General features: G+C 46.9%; 1 protein-coding gene and 1 long non-coding RNA gene across 3 annotated transcripts in view; one reads left to right on the plus strand and one right to left on the minus strand.

The window, feature by feature from the left end:
* Nucleotides 1–8,673, minus strand: part of LOC113909478 — a 25,509-nt gene extending 16,836 nt beyond the window's left edge. The window contains exon 1 of the long non-coding RNA XR_003515749.2: nucleotides 6,188–8,673. This is a non-coding gene — a long non-coding RNA (uncharacterized LOC113909478). The remainder of the gene's footprint in view (nucleotides 1–6,187) is intronic.
* Nucleotides 4,421–12,245, plus strand: HSD3B2 (hydroxy-delta-5-steroid dehydrogenase, 3 beta- and steroid delta-isomerase 2). 2 transcript variants are annotated; one of them, XM_027570665.1, is made up of 4 exons: nucleotides 4,421–4,575; nucleotides 4,701–4,918; nucleotides 8,680–8,844; nucleotides 11,019–12,243. In XM_027570665.1, the coding sequence occupies exons 2-4, from the start codon at nucleotides 4,774–4,776 to the stop codon at nucleotides 11,828–11,830; spliced, it is 1,122 nt and encodes a 373-aa protein (XP_027426466.1). In that variant the 5' UTR covers nucleotides 4,421–4,575; nucleotides 4,701–4,773; the 3' UTR covers nucleotides 11,831–12,243. The 2 variants fall into 2 exon arrangements, with proteins under 2 accessions (XP_027426466.1, XP_027426478.1); XM_027570677.1 differs by having other exon boundaries at nucleotides 4,425–4,575; nucleotides 4,747–4,918; nucleotides 11,019–12,245.
* The last annotated feature ends 3,545 nt before the right edge of the window (nucleotides 12,246–15,790 follow it).

Genomic DNA, 15,790 nt, shown 5'->3' on the forward strand with positions numbered 1-15,790 from the left:
TATATCCTGAATTGCTCTCTGGGGAACCAGTGGCTTTCTTCCCAAACCCAGACCGTCTGGCACCAACATCATGTGCGTTGCTCTGTTGACAAAGCTGCTCTCTGTGTTTATCTGATACAAACATAGAATAAAGGAGGCTAGTGTCCCTACACTGGAATGCAGACCCACACTGTGCACCACTTATGCATCAGTGTAGAATGGAAGGATGGGAAAATCATGCCTTCTATTTCTTTGCCAATTCTTGGTCTTTGTGAGTTTTCCTAACACAACATATTGGTTAACCCATGTTATGGCATATTGGGGAATTCTCAAACTCTCATGTCAACTGGTAGTGATGCAGATGGGCCACACCTTACATGACACGTCCTGATCTTCCCTGAGCGCATAGACTCTCCAGCTGTCCCAGCACCATTTGCTTTAAAAAAAATCCTTTTCCTCTGTTGAATTTACTTGGCATCTTTGTCAAAATCAAGTGGCCATATGAATGTAAATTATTAACTCACACCACAGGCAAAAATTCCCTCAAAATGGATCATAGACCTAAATGTAAAGGCTGAAACTATACAACCCTTGGAAGAAGACATAGGTGAAAATTTTTATGACCTTGGGTTGGACAAAAACATGAGTGATAAAAGAAAAACAAATTAAGATTTATTGATTGATTTTAAGGAAAGAGTGCACCTGCGAGCAGAGGGAAGGGCAGAGGGAGAACATCTTCAAGCAGACCCCCTGCTGGGTGTGGAGCCCAGTGCAGGGCTCAGTCTCACGACCCATGAGATCATGACTTCAGCTGAAACCAAGAGTCCACGTTCAGCCAACTGAGCCACCCAGCTCCCCCCAAAGAAAAGAATTTTTAAATGGGATTTCAACAAGATTAAAAATGTTTATGCTTCAAAAGACACCACTAAGAAAACGAAAAGATAAGCCACAGACTGGACAAAATGTTTTCAAATCATTTATCTGTGGAAATTAATAAAAAGAAATTTCATTTAGGATGGAGTCAGTAGGCCAACAGGGGGAGAGCTTATGCCCAACCACTCATTGTCAATTGCATACCCAACAGGAGATGCACCTTGTAGGTAGATACCACTTTACTACTCCAAAAGGCTTTCCTCCTCCCCCAGCAGGAGCCCAGCCAATGAGACTGTCACAGCTCAATCAATGAAAAGTTACTATGCTTCAAAATGGAAGTTTGCTCCAATGGACTTTCTGTTTATAACAGTGTCCCAGCTTCCCCTTTTCTTCAAAAAAAAAAAAAAGTGTTCTTATTCTTTGTTCTATCCACTTGCCTATGGTTCTGTCCTAGCTTGCTTGTCTAGGATTGCAGTTCTCTGCTATTCCTGAATAAACCCGTTTTTTGCTGGTAAAATAACTGATAGTTTTATTTTTTAGGTTAATATATCTATTAAAGAACTTGTATCCAGAATATGAAGTACTCCTACAACCCACCAATAGGAACGTAAATAACCCAACTGAAAATGGGCAAAAGATTTGAACAGATATTTCACCTAAAAGGTATAGGAATATCCAATAAACACATACTCAGCATCATTTGCATTAGGGAAATGCAAATCAAAAGCATGATGAGACACCACTTCTTACCCACTAGGACAGCTATAATTAAAAAAAAAAAAAGGTGCACAATAACAGTTGAAGAAGTGAAGAAACAATGTGGAAAAAAATTGAAACGTTCACTCAATAATGGTGGGAAGTGTAGCCATTTTGAAAGAAGTTTGGCGCCTTCTTAAGTTAAAGATAAATTTACCGTATGCCTCAGTGATTTCACTCCTACCTATCTACTCAAGAGAAATGAAAACATAGGTCTATACAAACACTTTATGTGGATATTCATAACAGCTTTCTCTGTAATAGTCCAAAAAGTGGGAAAATTCCAATTACCAACCAACTGGTGAACCAATAAACCAAATATGGTATATCCATACAATGGAATAGTATTCAGCACCTAAAAGGAATGAAATATGGACACATGCTACAACAGAGATGAACCTCAAAAGTATATTATGCTTACCGCATGGAGCACTGGGTGTTATACGCAAACAATGAATCATGGAACACTACATCAAAAACTAATGATGCAATGTATGGTGATTAACATAACATAATAATAAAAAAAGAATATTTGCTTAGAGGAAAAAAAAGTGTATTATGCTAAGTAAAACAAACCAGAGGCAAAAGACAAAATATTGTATGACTCCATTCATATGATGTCCTGAAAAGGCAAATTCACAGAGTCAGAAAGTCAACTTGAAGTTGCCTAGAGATGAGGAGTGGCCGCTAATGGGCACAAGAGATCTTCTGGGGGTGACAGAAATGTTTCAAAACAGGATTGTGGTGATGGTTACACGAGCCCATAATTTTATTTAAAATAGTAGATTACATACTTAAAGTAAGTGGATTTTATGGCATGTAAATTATATACCAATAAAGCTGTTTGGAAATAAAAGATATGTGATATTGTGGCCCCATCTGCCTTGCCCTTCATTTATTTCTCATTTTCTATGGAATTTATAGAATTTATTCCACTCAGAGCCTCTAAACTCTTGTTGTGCTGGCTTTTTGGCTGAAAGCGATTCCCAAAGAGACACTGGCTAAATTCTGCCAGCCTCCAACACTTCCAACAGCTAGAGGAATGAGTACCCCAGTCCTGAACAGGACAGGGGATGTGTATGGTTCACTTATAGCATTACTCTAGCAGGCAAAGCTGTATGATGCACATTGGTAGCCTCAGGAAGGGCTCCACAGGTCTTCAGAGAACAAGCTACTACAACTCAGGGACTACAGCCCAACTTCCCTAGACAAGTGTGTTTGCAGCACGAGGAGTCAGGTCTCAAGTGGGAAGAGGAGAATGGCCACAACACAAGGAGAAAGAGAGACCCAGAGGAGGGTGTCAAACCCAATCTTTGTGGGGCATTTTTCCCAACAATTTAAGAAAACATTCTTTTCAAGCGCATGTGGTGTTTTCACCAGGATCATACGCTAGACTTCAAAACAAGTCTCCATAAATATCTAAGAGTCAAAATCACATAGAGTGTATGCTCTGACCACAACAGTATTAAATTAGAAGTCAATTAAAAACAAGATATTTAGAAAATCCCCAATTTTTGAAATTAAACAACATACTTTGGAATAACTCATGTGTTAAAGAGGAAATCACAGGTAAATTAGAAAATATTTTTACCTGAATGATGATAAAAATCCAATACATCAAAATTGTTGGATGTGGCTAACCCAGTGTTTAGAGAAACATTTATAGCTTTAAGTGTCAAAAGAAAAGGAGTAAAATCAATAAGCTTTAACCCTAAGAACCTTGAAAAGCAAGAGTAAATTGAAGCCAAAGCAGATAAAAGGAAACAGATTATTAAAAGAAGTTGATGGAAGAGAAAAGGGACAAACAATAGAGAAATACAACAGTAAATTTTTCTGTAATCCACACAGAAAATTTAGTTTCACATGGGTTCTATATGTAAATGTATATCTGGAACCACAAAGACGTTAGGAGAAAAAAATAGAAGAGCATCTATTGGGACTAAAAATCAGAAAGTCATCGCTTCTGGGGTAGATTGGTGGGGGGAGGTGGGAACTGACCGGAAAGGGGCAGGAAAGAACTTTTTGAGGTGAAGGAAATGTTCCATATGTTGTCTTGGGTGGTGGTTACAATGGTGTATGTAATTGTCAAGGTTCATTGAACTAACACTTAAGATCTGGACATTTTAATGCATGTAAATCACATCTCAATTTTTTAAAGTAGAAAAAAAGAGCTTATGGTGGTGGTATTTGGACACCTCTGGGGCACAGGCTCCAAAAGCATTCACAGCATCCTCTGAGACTCTGCGGAGAGTGGTTTTGCAACCAAAATGTGAGATGTGTGCAAACGTCCATAAGATCCACTGTGGCCACAACTACAGACACCTATTCTCATTATCCAATTCACAGAACTAAACAGTTATCACTAGAGAGCTTCCCTTCAATGGAGATCTTCCTCCCCACCCCAGAGCTCTCCAAAGGTTGCCAGGATTGAGGTTCTGGATATATGGGGTTGGAAAGAAAGTCCCTTCCCATAGAACTTCAAGGGTGACTGGAGCTGCCACCATTGCAAAGGTCTATACTGTGCAAGAGAGTAACATTTCAAATGGTACTCTGAGAGAGGAGGTAATGGACTACACAGTGGATTTTCTCCCCAGATGCATTTACTTCACAAGGCAAAAATTCCCATTGTGCTGGCAGATTTCGCCTTTCATTTAAATCCACAGACTGTGGAGCCCAGACACCTGGCACCGACTGCCGGATGTCTTGTTGCGGGGAGAACCAAGCCTTTATCACACTGTGGCCCTGAAATATGCTTCCTGTGCCTGGGAGGAATGAGAGATATGTTAAAGGTCACTACTTTTGGGGGAGGAGGGAACATGGAGAAGACATGAGCAATGAGTATGTGGTAAGAGTTCAAGGTGAAAAGGCTGAGCCAGGAACAAGAGTGCATAAAACTCCAGTCCTGCCTTTGGGAGATAAGGAGACCAGAACCCAGGCTCTTGCAATTGGCTTCCAACAGTCTAACAGGTTAGAGCTTTCTCATTTTCTTTCAACTATTCCTGGGCATGGGAGTTTTGCAAAAACAGAGTGGAGGGAACAAAATGGTTTTTGTAAACCTATAACGACTTGACCTCTCTTTCTGACCATCCCAGGGTCACCCTGTAATCTAATCTGGCCCCCATTTTTCTGTTCCTGGAGAGTGCTTCTTGGCAACCAGATTTGACCATGGCTGGGTGGAGCTGCCTTGTGACAGGTGCAGGAGGGTTTCTGGGTCAGAGGATCGTTCGCTTGTTGGTGGAGGAGAATGAGCTGCAGGAGATCCGGGCACTGGACAAAGTCTTCAGACCAGAACAGCGGGAGGAATTTTCTAGTAAGTGAACCTGAGTTCATGGGTGGGTAGCTCCATCTTAACCCCCGCACAGGTATGGGGAAGGGGTTTTTGTCTAGCAAGTCAAGGAAAGTTGTAGCCAAACTGAGGCTGATCCCCTGTCCAAAGTCATCAGAAAGGAAATCACCGGTGGTGTGGTATAAGAGATACAGGGCTGTCAGGAGCCTGGGTCTGACCCTGATCCGGAACTAGAGATCCGGATGACTGTAGGCCAGCCACTCTGGCCTCTAGGTCTCTTTTCTTCTCATTTATAAAATCACGTATCTCTCCCTTGTCAACAACTCTTTAATGTTCTGAAGATTGTGGACTTGGCAATGGCCGTGCAATATCTGCATAGGGCAAGCAAGCCCTGTTAACCTGGAGACCCTACCAGGGGGTCCCTGCCCCTCTTGATTGCCCTGGTCTTTCTGTGGCTTCATTCAACATCTCCAGTGAATGTGAAGCTGAGTGTGTGTGTGTGTGTGTGTGTGTGTGTGTGTGTGTGTGTGAGAGAGAGAGAGAGAGAGGAGAGGGAGGAAGGTGAAGAGGACACACAGCGTGGGAGGGAGCCAGAGACAGAGTGTGAGGCTCCAGAGTGTGGATTCCTCATGTGGATTCCCTGTATATCTCTTCTTCCCATTTGTCCCTGCTCATCACCACAAGAAAAGTGACTGCAGAATCTGCTCACTGCTCTGCTGTTTTCCCAGACTGCTGCCCCTGGTGCAAAAGCAAAAGCTAGATTTATAAAACCCGTTTCACCCCCCAAATCCTCAAAACAGCCCTGTGAGGAAAGTAGGAACGGGGTCTCACCCAACAGGATGTTGAGGAAATTGAGGTATACGAAGGTAAAGCGACTTGCGGAGGCCCTCTGATTAACAGACCTCAAGGCTCGGAGTAGAGCCTCATCACAGACGCCCCAGTCATAGGGCTCCAGGGCTGCCTCTTGGCAAAGTGAGTCTTCAGTCTCTCCCATTTCCCCACTGTGTGTCCCCAAAGCAATCCCTGTCCCCCTCCCCAGCCCCTGCGGTCTGGACATCAACACGCAGGCCCCGGGTGCCCAAAAGACCCCACCTCCCCACACGGAGCCCACCCACCCACACCCGCCCTCCAGGACTGCGAGCATCACTCTTCTCCTCTTCTTTCCTGTGCTCTGAACATCTCAGATGTCTTATTTTCTCTACCCTCTGCTTCAACGATGCCTCTGATGAACACACACGAACATACATGATCAACATCAACTGTTTGCAACCCTTACGTCTCAGTAATACTTACGGTCTGACAGCTGTTGCCCGGGAAAGGCAATGTTCAACCTAGACGAAGGGTTCCCCTGTGTGAGCAGTCAGGTGGTGTCTGGGACAGGCAAGGGCTCTGTACAGATCACAATGGAGAATCCTCACAGTGGTCGTTCTGTGCCAGGCACTGTGCTCAGTGTTCTACGCGTGTCAACTCATTTGCTCCTCATAACATCCCTGGGGATGGGTAATATCATCTTCTTTTTTGAAGGTGAGAAAGCAGGCACAGAAAGGTGTCTTAGTCTGTCAAAGCTGCACAACAAGATACCACAGGCTGGGTGGCTTAAACCCACCAGAAATTTTATTTCTCACAATTCTGGGGGCAAAAATCCAAGCGCAAAGCAGAGTCAGGCTCTGGTGAGAGCCCCCTTCCTGGTTCAGAGTCTGTGTCTTCTTGCTGTGCCCTCACACCGTACAAGGGGAGAGGGCTCTCTCTGGGATCTCATTTATAAGAATACTGATCCGCTTCATGAGGGTCAAACCCTCACGACCTGACCACCTTCCAAAGGCCCCATCTCCTAACAATATCACATTGGCATTAGGATTTCGACACATGAATTTGGAGGGACACAAACACTCAAACCACAGCAAAGACTAACTTGTTCAAGGTCCCCCAGCTGAAAAATGGCAACACTGGAATTGAACCCGAAGGTCTAACTGCAGAGGCTGTGCTCTTAGCCACTCATTTGTCTAGTAGTTTCTCTTTGGGCCTCCCTACAACGCAGTCCACACCACACCAGCAAGTGTACGTTCGAGCTTCGCAGAATACTGGTCCCGTCCACAGAGCCTCGAGGAGGGAGGGAGCTATGCCTCCACCACCAAGACATCTGCAGCGCCCTCTTCTGGTCTCTCTGCACCCTTGCAAACTAATAGGTTGACCTGAGCCTGTCTGCTGAAGTCAGCAGCAAAGAGACAGAAGAAGGGGCGGGGAGGCAGATGTGGAGACACAATCGGAGAAAATCCTACTGATTCCCAGCAGCTTCTCCCCTGCCATTCTCCCACTTCACGGCCTTCTTGGAGCTGCCCAACCATGGGAACTAGCTCAGGGCAGAGCAAACTTGGCAGAGGCTTAGGGAGGGAGAGCAGATGGTTCTTCCAAGTTGTAACCCAGGAAGGAAATTTCCCTGCCCTGAATTTTTCACTCTGAGTTTCTCTCTCACTGTTCTCTGGTCTCCATTGCCGATTTCAGTTAAATTATCTTATCCTTTAAATACATACATACATTGACTTATCCTTAATCTGCCTCAGGAAAAAAAAAAAAGCGCGAGTCTTGCACTTGAGTGACAGGGGAAAGAGAACAAAGCTTGAAGGCAGGGAGCAGGCTTGAGTCTTCACTGGAAGTGTGACTTAGACCTGCCCCTTCTCCTGTCTCCTCCTGAGTTGCCTTGCCTGTATAGTGGAAATTGGAATACCTATGTCATGAGATAGCTGTGAAAGAAAAATCAGAACGCTGTGAAAGTTGTGTGCAAAGCAGAACACACAAAATAAGTGTAGGGTATTTATCCAAACTGCATGTAGCGCCATGTTTAGGTCACGGGCTCGTTTGAGGGGATGATGTTATTGGCAGTGCTGCCGCTTCCGGTGGATTTCAGAGGCGCTGAAGACCCTGAGGTTGAATCCACTGTTCTTAGCTAGATGGCCAGAAAGTTAGTCCCTTGGTGGCTGACTCATTTTCAGCACTGATGTCTGCTTTAGATGATATCTAATAAGGTTTTTTTTTTCCAGTTAAACCTCTCATTTGGGCCCATCCTAAATTCCCTGTCACTGGCTTCACTATCCTTCTGGTCACCTAAGCAGGAAATACTCAGGTTGACATGGGCTCTTCCTCTTCCTGTCGGCCCCTCTCCAGTAAGAACAAGGACCCGGCTGCATAAGGTCTGAAAAGTCAAGCCTGTGTGTCCCTCCCCTTCCCTGCTTCTGCTGTGGGAGCCCTGGTTCTGTCCTCCTCGGAACTTTGCTGCAGACATTCTCTCGATGAATCTCTCGATTGCTTTGCTCTCTCTTAGATGCACCACACCGATCCATTTTATGTACTGCAGCCAGGGTTGGCTGTACCTACACCACAACTCTGTTTATGTTTCTCTTCTTGTGCCAAATCCAGGCGGGATTCCTCATTCCCTACAGAATTAAATTCAAATTCTTTCCTCTTATATCCATGCTCCATAATCACCCCACTCTCCTTAATGAATTTTATGAACTTCCCATGAATCTCTTTAACAATTTGCATCCCAGGCATACTTGACTCCTCACTGCACAAATTCTTTTTTTTTTTTTTAAGAATAAAATGGGGTGGAAACGGATGTTTGCTCTTTCCCAATAAATGCTATACATTCTGACTTCTGTGCCTTTGTTTAATTGTTCCTTCCATGGATTAATCTCCCATCTCTGCCCTCTCCCTGGGTAAACACCACCTTTATCAGGAAACTTCCAGATCCAGAAAGCCTTCCAATGATCTGATTCATGTTCACACAGAGCTCCAGAGCAAGACCAAGGTGATCATGGTGGAAGGAGACATTCTGGATGAGCAGTGCCTGAAGAGAGCCTGCCAGGGCACCTCGGTTGTCATTCACACCGCTTCTGTCATTGACGTCATGAATGTCCTTCACCGAGAGACCATCATGAATGTCAATCTGAAGGGTATAGTATCCCAGGGAGGATATGGAGTGAGGTGGGGGAATGAGGCTCAGAAAACAGACCAGGAAGGGAGGAGAGGCCCCCATCACTGAACACCCACTGAGCCTGCTCCAGCTCCTTTTTCTTATCACCCCTGAGAGATTCAAGGCTGTTATGCTCAGTGTTTTAGATGAGGAACCTGGGGCTGAGCAAAGCTAAGAAACTTGTCCAAGTCCCCCTGAGTAGGAAAGCTAGAATTTAAACCCACACCCGTGTGTCTCCAAAGGCCACAAAATCTCTCTTTACTGCAGCTTCAATCAAGCATGGACTCCAAGCTAACCTTGAACTCTCGTGATCCAACTACCTTCTGCTTCCCTGGGCGAGGACCAGATCTTACAAGTGCCTCCCTGGTCATCATTTTAGCCCTTCTGTGTGCCTCTAAGCTGGTGGTCACACAGTAAGGCCAAGAACTAAGAGCTCTGTGATAGGAAGGGCCCCCGTGTCCACTGTGAGCGAAGGGCCACAGCTCCAGGCCAGTTTCCTTCAGGCAGGACTCCTGTGCAGGATCACCCAGCGTAATGAGAACATCTAGCACCTTCCTGCTCACCCCAAAGAAGGATTCCTCTCAAGAGACCTGCAAAGCTAGTTCATAGCAGTCTGGCACAACAGAATCACCCAGGACTGGCCTTCCCATGATATCTTCTTAATGATAATAGCTTCCCCTTCTCCATAAGAGTACTTCTTCAGCTCACTGCTGGGTCTGCTATTAAAGGGTCGTTTTTAGCTAGGTGCCCAAAGTACACCCTCCTTAGATCCTCATCCCTTAAATGCCTGGTGGTTCTTTCTGGATTGTGGCTTTCCAACTACTTTAAAACTAGACACCTTTATGTAAGGGATTAGCTTAAATCCCTTATTAGCTTCACATGCAAAGTCATCCTTCTGAGCCCTGGAGGCCAGTCTCTCTAGGACCACAGTGTCCCAACCCCCATTCACATCTGGTTCTCCTGCCCTGCTCTACAAAGTTAGTCGTTAGACAGAGGCTCCTTTTCTAAAGCAACTCATTGCTTTAGGGTCTCCAGCCTAAAGTAGCACAATCTCAAAAAAGACCCTTTCTAGTTTCTGCTTAGCCATACCCTCACCACTCCCACACTGCAAGGAGGGTGCTGCTAAATTAACCAAGTTTTCCTTTTTAGCCCCCTCTGCTAATTCCTGCTCCCCAGGACCCCCAACAACAGGGGATTTGAAATCCCTGAGAAGTGGTAGAGGCATCAGTTAATTAAAATTAATGTCAATTCCAGGTTTAGAAGATACTTCAAATAATGGTCATTTTTCCCTTTGCGGGTCAATTGACCCCAAATTTTCTCAGCCTCTAGATTTGATTTTTTTTAAAAAATGAGTCTGTCTCTCCCAAAAATCAAATTGCACAAAGACCTTAAAAAAGGATTGTTTTTAATACCAAAAAAAAAAAAGAGAGAGAGAGAGAGAAATAAAAAGGATGCTTTGCGGGGAAAGTTCTTTCTCGTAGAGAAGGCGCTCTGCATTACTTCCCCCAGCTAACTGGATTCTGCAAGATCTTCTCGTTATAGGTATTAACCACCAGAGGGCACACTTCCCCTTCTGGTTCTCCACCAAGGTCAACATTGATGGCCAGTGCCAGGCTCCAGAATTCTAAGTAAAAGGAAGGTTTATCACCCTCACTTTTCAGACCTGGGTAAAGGGAGTCACAGTCAGAATTAGGAGTGGCCTTTGTAGGGAGCATTCAATCAGGACTAGGTAAAATTCCAGTCCATATTCTGAGAGTATGGCCTCATATTTTTTTTTTTTTATTTAAAATAAACTGTTTTTAACGAAGTGGTAGGGATAAATGATAATTTTCTAATGTCTTCACTCAGCGAAATATAAAATGGCAACCCTCTGTCCTTTTCCAGAATTCAAAGTACACACACAGGTCCAGGAAATCCAAAAAGCCTAGAAATTCTTGCTCTCCAGAACCCAAAGTTCAGCGTCTTCTCATTTTTGCAATTTTGCATTTTTCCTATGGTTATAGCATGTTCAGATCTTAGGCCGGAGACACAGAGGAATGCACTCCTGATCTGCAATAACCACCTCACTTGGGGGGAGGCGGTGGACATGGTCTGTGGGCATGGTTGGGCCTTTGGGTTATTTGTTGACACTGACGGTGTACTCCCCACGGGCAGGTACCCAGCTCCTGTTGGAAGCCTGTGCCCAGGCTAACGTGCCGATCTTCATCTATACCAGTACCATAGAGGTGGCTGGGCCCAACTCCTACAGGGAGATCATCCAGAATGGCCATGAAGAAAAGCATCTCGAATCAAGATGGTCTGCTCCATACCCCTACAGCAAAAAGCTTGCAGAGAAGGCAGTGCTGGCTGCTAATGGGTGGGCTCTTAAAAATGGCGGCACCCTGCACACTTGTGCCTTAAGGCCCATGTATATCTATGGGGAAGGGAGCATATTCCTTTATAACTACATATACAAGGCCCTGAGGAACAATGGCATCCTGACGCATCATAGCAAGTTCTCTGTAGTCAATCCTGTCTATGTTGGCAATGCGGCCTGGGCTCACATTCTGGCCTTGAGGGCCCTACGGGACCCCAAGAAGGCCCCAAGCGTCCAAGGACAGTTCTATTACATCTCAGATGACACACCTCACCAGAGCTATGATGACCTCAATTACACTTTGAGCAAGGAATGGGGCTTCTCCCTTGATTCCAGAATGAGCCTTCCTATATTTCTGGAGTACTGGCTTGCCTTCCTACTGGAAATAGTGAGCTTCCTGCTCAGTCCAATTTACAAATATCAACCCCCCTTCAACCGCCACACAGTGACATTGTTAAATAGTGTATTTACCTTCTCCTATAAGAAAGCTCAGAGGGATCTGGGGTATAAGCCACTCTTCAGCTGGGAGGAAGCCAAGCAGAAAACCATGGAGTGGATTGGCTCCCTGGTGAAACAGCACAGAGAGACCCTAAAAATGAAGACTCACTGATCTGGGGGTGAGAAAGACGTAGACGCAGATGTTGTTGGGAGACGGCTATCGAGCTCTCCCCTCTGGCATCGTATGGAAAGAAACACGGCCATGAGCCCAGGTCATACTGTCTCCCTTTTACAAGATGGCCGTCTTACTGTTTTCCTCCTCCCACCGGAAAACTTCCGAGTCCCTGGTCCAATCGGAAGCTTTCTGTCCTGCCCACGCTCCAGAGGACAGAGAAGGAGATTTGCTGCAGCTCCTAATACAAAAGTCTCTGCTGCTGGCTCTGAGCTATTCGGGCCTCTTTCATGTAGAGTTTTGCCTATTATTTCCATTCCCTTTGTTATGTGTGAAGCATTTATCTTTTACAAATTCCTATTCCTACATGCAGCTCAGTGAAAAGAGTAATAAACATTTTAATGCCTAATCTGGAGGACGCTGTGGTTGATGTGAATACATACCTTCCTCCTTCCCCCTCCATTTCTAGGGGGATGGAATGGAGGTGGGCAGAAGTGTCTGGAGGGGGGGAATTAAGTTGGACTAAGCACCTGTTATGTTCCAGGCAAATATCACTTCATTTAACCCTCTTCAGAAACCTCGAGGTTGGGATCCTTACTGACTTTTATTGATAAGGAAACTTGATCATCAGATGCCACTCACTAACTGCTAAGTGACCAGGACGTTTAGCCCAGAAAGACTGATTTGAAAGCCTCTATCTGTCCACTGAATCTTGCAGCCCCGAACTGCCTAAATTTACAGCTCGGTGGGGGTGGGGTGGAGGGGTTTGTCAGTGGTGCAGCAGAGCGCAGGCAGGAGTGTGCCCTGCTGCTCCTTGGGGGAGGCTGGCTCCTTTGGGCCACCTCCTTCTTGCCCAGCCCCGTGCAGGAGGCTCCCTAGGACCCAGGAGAAGCCCTGAGGGGCAGCTGGGAGGGCCTGCAAGCCCTTGCCCGATGGCCTGGGCAGGGGAAGGAGAAGCAGAGACTTAACCAGCCTCTACCGCCAATGTCAGTGTCCTTGAAGACCCCTAGGACCCACCGGGGCCACCCTGGCAATTCATAGCCAGTATCTAACCTTTCAAATCACATCATGAAACCACACCAGGGGTTCCCAGGAAAGTAAAGGGGACAGGTGTGAACGCCCCTAAAACTTTGTCTCCTGCGCAGCGCAAGAGATAGAGGGGTCTACTACCCCCTCCCCCGCTCCCCCCAGAATCAGCTCCTCCCTACTCTTTTCTCCTCTTCCCTTCTCTCCCTTACACTGTCTGCTGTGAGGAAGCTCTATCCCTCTCCCTCCTTAGCTTCTGTCCTTTCCCTCCATCTTCCCCTTCATCACTGGCCTTCTCAGTCGCCCTCAGGAGAGGAGGCCAACCAAGGCAGGTGTGGGGACTTGAATGATGACACAGTCGGCAACTGAACACAGGACCAACAGTCAAAGGAAACACTTTCAGGGCCAGCAGAGGCCGCGTGGCCTGAAGCAGATGAGGACGTGGCTGTCGGGCTCAGAGAGTGGGAGGTGAGAGCTGCCTGTCTCCTTACTGGGCTGTTGCCCATCTTTATGAACCAGAGCCACAGAAGAGTCACACACAACATCCGGATGGCTTCTTTCTTACCCGGGGAATGTACCGATTATGAATTCAGTTGAATTTGATTACCCCAAAGGAGATAATTTATGCTTTCATTCTAAGGAGAAAGGGGAAGAATATTCTGGTGGGGATGAAGGTTTCTATCACCTTCAAAACCCCAAGGGCCGGAGGATCAGCAGGGGGCATCAGAGCAGAGTGGCCCATATGATGGGGGTAGGTGAGAATGAAACACTCCCTCCGGCCTCCCTGCAGGGCACAGAGCACAAGAGGTAGCCCCTGTCCAGCTCCTGGGTGGTGCACCCACTTTCACACGTGTGTGCCAGGAGCCAGCGAAGGGAAGAAGGGTGGTAGAATCTGGGACGAGGGCCCCTCAGCTGAGTTTTTAGCCTAATGAGATTCCATATCTCTGAACCCACCAGGGCAGGGAAGGAGCACTGTGGCCAGAGGGCAAGGGAGGGCAGTGTGAGCAGAGACAGAGGAGAGGGCATGTGACCAGCTGGTGGTCTAGCTGAATAAGCATAAAGGCCTTGGAATGTTTGGGCCCAAGACGTTGGCCCTTCTTACTTATAGTGGGCACAGAACTGAGGGCTTCCGGCCTTTAGAGCTAATGCACGGAAGCCCCCTTCCCTCCTCCCTCCCTCTTCCCTCTGCTCCCCTGCTCCCTCTCCCTCCCTCCCTCCCCCCCATCTCCTCCCCCTTCCTTCCTCCTCACCTCTGTCTCAGTCTCCATCCCCTTCTCCCCGCTTTTCTTTCCTGGCCCCCCTCCCCCACCTGGATGCAGCACAGAGTAAGGTGAATGAAGGAATGAAAGGGCAGGTAAGTGCTCAGCCACCCAGTTAAGCCCTAAGGGTAGGTGAGTCCAGGGAACGGAGCTCACCTGATGGGGGTTGGGGGAGGAGCCCCAGAGAGCAGTGGGGCCTCAGCTAGGCCTTTAAGGGTGGGTGGGGCTTGGGTAGAAGAGTGAGGTGTTCCAGACAGATGAGGAGCCTGAGCAGTGGTGCCAAGGAGAGGGTGAAGGGGAGTGAGGAGGCTGGCCTGCCAGGTGGGAAGGGTTTACCCCAGGGGAGCTTAGATCGGTTAGGGTGTCATACAGGATAATGAGGCTGGCCTCAGGGCAGAGGGGGATGGGGCAGGTGGGTGAGTGGCTGGGGGAAGGGCCCACAGGAAGGTGGGGGGGGGCCTGAAGGGGTGAGAGGGGGCGAGGTGGACTGGAAGACCAGCCAGACCAGCTGTTGTAGAAACCCAGAGACCCTGTCTTTCACCCCACATATAAAATTCTCAATTACTTTATTAACATACAAAGAACAATAACAAAAACTGACCTCTCATTAGTAAGTCAAAATACCCAAGAAAGAGCTGAAGTCTGGGACGAGGGCAGGGCAGCTCTGGGATTAGGATGGGCTTCCTCATGCCTGGCATCCCTACAGCTCCAGGCAGTCTGGCTCACCCTGAAATGGATGAAGCTATTGGGGGAGGTCATGGAAGAGATGTGACTGTTGATTGACCCTCAAGCTGGACCAGGGCTCTAGGAGGCTCCTCACCCCCTCCCCTGTCCTTGGAATGCGGGCCCTGCTTGCCTTTCCCATTCCCAGAGGCTGCTCCAAGGACACAGCCTTGAGATAATGATGTGGTGTTGAGAACACCTGTCCAGTATCCATGACCGAACCCAGAGAAGGCCTCCATATAAACTTTTAAGATCTGGCAGGTGGGTGCAAGGATCCATTCGTCTTGGGGCCACCCAAGACAAGCCTCATAAGTAAGGTCCCTTTGCTTCTTACAACTGCCACCTACCAACCTGGAGTGGCCTCTTAGGTCTCTCCCTGCCCTCTGATTATAGGAATCGGCTACAGATTACACCCTTACACCCGGGAAGCGCCCATGAGGATGGCGAGCCAAGTCTGTATCACAGTTCGTGTGAATATTCATGCTTTTTCCCTGAAGATATTTCAATGTGTGCAATTACAAAGTGCTGGCCCAGAGCCTCCTGGGGGTGTTATGTAATATATGATATTACCTTATTACCTTATTAAAATCTAAAAGAAATCTGAATTTCAAAGCACATCTAGCCCCTAGAGTTTTGGACTAAAGATCATGGACTGCCGGTGGCCAAATTATGTGCCGGGTATTTCTTTACACATTTTAGCTAATAATCCTCAAACATCACTCAAAAGCAGGTACTCTTAATATCCTGACATCTGAGGAAATGGCAGCACAGAGAGGTAAATAATTTGCTCGAGGTCATCCAGTGAGTTTGTGGTTCAGGCATAGTAATCAAAGGACTTCCAGGGGTCTACATGAAAATATGAAACTTACATGCCTGTCTGAGCCAGTCCCCGGGATTGTGAGTCAGGCTAGAGCTGAGAGGCCTTGGGGAATGGTGGGGACTGTGGTGTGCA

Source organism: Zalophus californianus, chromosome 4, assembly GCF_009762305.2.
Source record: "Zalophus californianus isolate mZalCal1 chromosome 4, mZalCal1.pri.v2, whole genome shotgun sequence".
Classification (NCBI taxonomy): domain Eukaryota; kingdom Metazoa; phylum Chordata; class Mammalia; order Carnivora; family Otariidae; genus Zalophus; species Zalophus californianus.